A 5,564-nucleotide genomic window follows, 5' to 3' on the forward strand; every position below is an offset into this window, starting at 1 on the left:
TATATATATATTATTTATAATAATAACAACACGAGTAGTACAGTAATAATAATAATAATACATTTTTCTTTAGCACCAAATCAGAATGATTTCTGTTTTTACTGGGTTTGTAATCCAATGAATGCTGCTTTGGTGAAAATTAAATTAAAAAAATAAATTAAAACAATTAAAACATAAAAAGAAATGTTTCTTGAGCACCAAATTAGAATGAATTCTGTTTTTACTTTTTTTTTTTTTTTTTGTAATCCAATGAATGCTCCTTTAAAATAAAATAAAATAAAATAAACATTTTCCAACCCTAAACCTTTGATCAGTAAGTTTTACACCAAACAATTATTTCATGAAATGAGGGTTAAAATCTAGATCGAGCATCTTTGTCCTGATGCGCTCAGTGGTTGCTTCCGCATTGTGGAAACCTTTACTCGCTCTCTTTATTGTTTCACTCACACTTTCTCTGAGATTTGCTATGTCAGATCAAAGACCGCTGGACCACTGCACATCTCACAATTGAACTTCTGAGGAACTGAAGGTCTCATAAAGGGAATCCCTAAGAGAGGTACTGCATGCAGACTCTTGGTCTTGTTGTGACAGCGCAGCTCTGATCAAATGAAAGCTTCACGCGGTCTTTATCTGTAGCTGTTGCAGAGCGTCCCTCTTTGACACCCAATGCCTGACTGCGCATAAGTGGAGGGGAGCAGAGAGAGGGAGGAGAGAAGAGAAAAACAGCAGGAGGAGGGTGAAATCTAGCCAGACTATGTTGAAGAGCCACAGGCTGCGCACAGCAAATTGCTCTGGAGTTACAGAGGATGAGAGGAGGAAGATCGTGATTATTGCTGCAGAGATTTCAGAGGTGAGGGCAAGTGGAAACTTATTGGCTTTGGCGTCGAAACTGGGAAGAAGATGAGAATTGAGTGATTTCAATCTACAGGAGGCGCAAGACTGCTACTGTGGAGGAGTGCCGTGCTTCCAATCCTTCAGAAAGAGGTCATTTTCTTCTAGGTAAACTTACTTTTAAATACTTTACCTTTTACAGCCCACGTCAATTTATGTGGGAGGAAGAGATCTGAGGACTGGATCGGATTTGAGATTCTGAGGCTTCAAAGAATTCTTCTGCTGCAATATTTCTGAGAAATACATGCATACGTGAACCCCACGCACTTACTGTTCAACGCAATCTGGAGTGATGAACCTCATAGGAGAGGCATGTCAGTTGTAGTCTCGTATGCGGCGCTCTGAGGAATAAAGATGGGAAGAAATTCACTTCTGGCATAAAATGAGAAATTTATCACAGCCGATCATTTCTGACCCACTCTTTCGGAGAGCATGTGGCTTATTTCTCCACTCCCTCTCGCTTTAGAAGCCGTGAGACTCCTCTTTGGAAAATAAGAGCCGGTGGTTGTGCTTACAGATTGGGAGATCTGAAATATTTAAGACTCTGGCTGTGAAAGATGCAATTAACGATTAATGAAAACCGAAACGGATGTGATCAGTATGCACATGTTGCCTACATTTACTCTGAAAACTGTGGGAGTGAGTTAAGACGAGAGGACTAATGACTGACAGCGGTACCAGGTTTGCTGTGTGGTACCCCGGAGTACAACCTGTGCATTAGTTTGTCTTCAGCCTTGGGCTGAATTTAGAAACAGCAAGTTTGGCTCAATCTTGATCTTTTTTTTTCTTGCTTCTTCATTAGCTCTTCCTCCCATCACGCCTTATATTGAGGAACAGGTTGCTGTGCTATTAAGCAGATTAGATTAACTACTGTTTCCAGGACTGCGGTTCCTTTGGGATGAACAGTTAAGCAACGCATATGGGTCTACAAAACTTGGTTTGATTGAACATTCAACCACCCATCATTATTACCTTGTTCCTCATAATCAACATGGTCCCACCGCCCCCTTCCAACAAGCCACACGTTTGCCTTTCGTGTGTTCTTATCATGAGTAGCATGGCGCTGCTGGACGCCTACCTTGTGGAGCAAAATCAAGGTCCACGGAAGGTGGGCGTCTGCATCATGGTGATGGTAGGCGACGTGTGCTTCCTCATCGTGCTGAGGTACATTGCCGTATGGGTTGGGGCCGAGGTACGAACTGCTAAACGCGGCTACGCCATGATCCTCTGGTTCTTCTACGTCTTTGTGCTCGAGATCAAGGTCTACTTTGTCTATCAGAACTACAAAGCGGAAGGCGAGAGAGTGGAAGCTCTTACATGCAAGGCTTTCACGGTGCTGCTTTCCGTGTTCGTGCCGGGACTTTACGTTACGCTGGCAGCCATCGACCACATGGAATACGTTCGGCCAATCAAGAAGAGAGAGGAGCTGAGGAGTCGACTATTTTGGGTTGTGGTGGACCTTCTCGACATCTTGGACATTCAGGCCAGCCTATGGGAGCCTCAGAGAAAAGGGCTCCCCCTATGGGTGGAGGGCCTTACTTTTTTCTACTGCTACATACTACTTCTGATACTGCCGTGTGTGTCGCTAAGCGAAATAAGCATGCAAGGTGTAAATATTGTGCCGCACAAGATGTTGTTGTATCCTATTCTTAGTTTGGTCGCCATCAACTTTATTACGATTTTTATACGGGGAGGGAATATGGTGCTTTATAGGGACGTCCGTGTGTCTGGAATACTCATGGGCAAGAACGTCCTCGCCATTGTCCTGAAGACGTGCAGCTTCGTGCAGTACCGGAGACACCTTCAGGAGGCGCCGACACCCGCTCTCGCTCCGGAGCTACAGAGGGATGCAGTGCCACAAAGTTCTCGAAGGGGAGTGCCAGTCGCAATGCCAATGTCCGTCACCCTGCCAACTCCGCAGGTAGTCATACAAGATCTCACCACGCTTCCAGAAGAGCCCGAACTTGAGGAAACATGACAAAAGGTGGAATTAGAAGAGTTTGCACGGAGGATATTTGGACAACGCACAACATGAACTGCTATGAGATTTTTATCCTAAAGTTAATCCGGGTGTACACTGTCTGATTTTTACTGTACTTTACCATTGTTTCTTATCAGATTGTATGACATGATATTAATAAGACTGTCCAGCCCATACCACAGACATTTAGCTAGACTTTGATCGAAACTGACAGCACTGACTAGGCATTAGTCACCACAGTGTTAAAAGAAATCGTAATAATTATTTTCATCTTGTTTTCCAGTAGAAATGCCAAATTTTCTTTCAAACAAGATACATTTACACTTAAGGCCACACTCGGGCCGTGTTTGAGCGTCGGTCAGCTTAGTTTTTTCGGTTATAGCTCTAGTCGGGCACCGTCGGTGAGAGAGAGAACTCTGATTGGCTGTTCAGCTTAGCGAACGAGTCAGTGAACGAGAATGAAAGTAAAAGTGATGAAAGTCAAAATGGTACAGACAGACAGACAGAATTTGACGTTATCTTACCTGAGCATTCGAATGCACGCATATTTTCGTTATAACATGAGCCGACTGGAACGAAAAAACTGATAAGCGTGATTGATATTCAAAATGATAAACAAACACTGCTTTGTTACAGTGCGTATGTCTAAAGTCATAGTTTCTGTTTCCCCTTTTGAATGAAGAAAACAGACTATTGATACCTGCTGATATAGACAGATATTTACTTACACGCAGGCGCAGAACGCACATGCGAGTTGACACTCGCCTTAAGTCCTTTTGGTGTGTTCAAGCGCAGCTTTTTGACCGAGACGCAGCCAACGAGAGGCGACAACACAGTCAGCTTTTGTCGCCGCTAGTTCTTTGACATCGGCTTGGTGTGTCCTGGGCTTTAAACTAAATTGTGTTTTCTTGATATAAACATAATTAGATTTTGATTTATGTGTTGTTTTACTGAAAGATAAGAAAAAAATAGTGATTAAGAAAAAAAATCAGTGCAGTTCACATAACATTCTCACATTCAATGCCAATTCCAAATTTCGCCTTGAAAATAAAAAGTCCCTGACAACAAAAAAGTGGCGAATATCATAGTGTGCACCCAATTTTCGTGAAATCATGTGATTAAAGTTGTTTATGAGGTGACAAATGTTCGTGCAAAGCAGCTGTGGTGGATCTGGGGTCCATTCATTTCCAGAAAATGTCTTTATATATGGAATGTAGAAGTTTATTCCGAAAGTCATTAATTAACAAGTGGCAAGCAAATCACACTTGAAGGAACTCTCAGTGACCCTATGATTGTACAATTACAGACAGCTGTGAATACTTCATCTACTTTCCTTTTTTTCTGGTAGGGTGTTAAAAAATATGCTGAATCATCATGTTCTGTATGTATTTTATTTTTGCAGTATTTTAATAACTATGGTGAAAAGTTGTGTGTTTGGAACAACTCGTACTACAATTAACTTATCTAAACCTATTACAAAGTGAATGTTTTATATTTAATGGAATTATTCATATATTCGATGTTTTATGAGAATCAAATGAATGATATTTTGTTATTAAAACAATGTTTTTGTTGATATCTGATATTATTTTTTCTCCTTCTTACTGATGCTAAGCCACCAACTAACGGCCACCCAAAGCCCACTAGCAATGGTTTAGAAACTAAGAACACCTTAGCGACCGTATAACAACAACATAGCAACCCTAGAAACTGTTTAGAAACTTAGAACACCTTAGCGCTGTAAAAAATACTTTCATGATTTCTTATCACAACATTTTTTTCCTTTGTCAAATCAACTCAATAATTTCTCCCTCGTTGTATTAACTTGACAACCAGGTAACTTACTTTTTTAAGTTAAACCAACAATATATTTTTTTTTACAGTGTGTGTGTGGTGTGCATGTAGCAACACCCTGTCAACCACTCTAGAGCTGTGCCAAATCATTTTCTTAAGAAAATCTAGTATTTTTCACTTAATCGTGTTCCTTTGTTCTTTTTGAGTAAAATTACAAGTCTGCTAAAAGCAAAGACTTCCCCAAACCGGGACCAAATCACAATCCTGCTATTCAGTATGATTATTCTTATCTTGTCAGCTCAACATGATGATAAAAGGCAGCTTGTTCTTTTCTTCTACAAATCTAGAATTTGAGGCAACTCATTTAAATAAAGTTGTCATAATCAAATGCAAATTTAGCAAAGTTTTGTCTCCTGTTCCTAAATGATTAGCCTACTGTTAACCCACTCCAAATCTCTGAGGGCTTTCTATTTAAATCCAAAAATCAAATCTCAGCCTGAGTATTTCAATAATAAGTAAAGCAATGTGTGAATAATAAGTAAAGCAAAGAAATGTTTTATGACAACGTATACCCAGAGCTATAATTTTAGCATGTTGCTATAGCTACTGTTAGATTAGCACAGTCGACAAATATAGCACAAAGACGTGTCTAAAAAAAAAAACAAGATCTCAGTAAATACACCTGACAGCTTCTCATTGCTTCACTGACACCATAGATGCTTCTGTGCCAGATTGAAACACAACATATAAACGCATATTTTTTTTTACATGTCAACAGTAAAGTAAATAGTAACTAGTTTGTCAAAGCAGTCCCTTTCAGTCAGTAATTTATGGGTGTGCATTTGTTCTTGCAAGTTAATCTGTAAGGTGCTCTGAATCAAAATACAGAAATTCATCA

The 5,564-nt window shown here is 40.1% G+C and overlaps 1 protein-coding gene across 1 annotated transcript; it reads left to right on the top strand.

Moving 5' to 3' along the window:
* Positions 1-1,702: 1,702 nt before the first annotated feature.
* Positions 1,703-3,199, top strand: tmem264 (transmembrane protein 264). The gene has a single exon (XM_056256333.1). It carries the CDS (start codon positions 1,883-1,885, stop codon positions 2,867-2,869), a length of 987 nt encoding a protein of 328 aa, XP_056112308.1. The 5' UTR covers positions 1,703-1,882; the 3' UTR covers positions 2,870-3,199.
* Positions 3,200-5,564: the final 2,365 nt, after the last annotated feature.

This window comes from Rhinichthys klamathensis, unplaced genomic scaffold (genome assembly GCF_029890125.1).
Source record: "Rhinichthys klamathensis goyatoka isolate OS25496 unplaced genomic scaffold, OSU_Roscu_1.1 h1tg000127l_1, whole genome shotgun sequence".
NCBI lineage: Eukaryota > Metazoa > Chordata > Actinopteri > Cypriniformes > Leuciscidae > Rhinichthys > Rhinichthys klamathensis.

Coding starts and splice junctions, on each gene's coding strand:
- tmem264 (XM_056256333.1), top strand. CDS start 1,883: ATGGTCCCACCGCCCCCTTCCAACAAGCCACACGTTTGCCTTTCGTGT.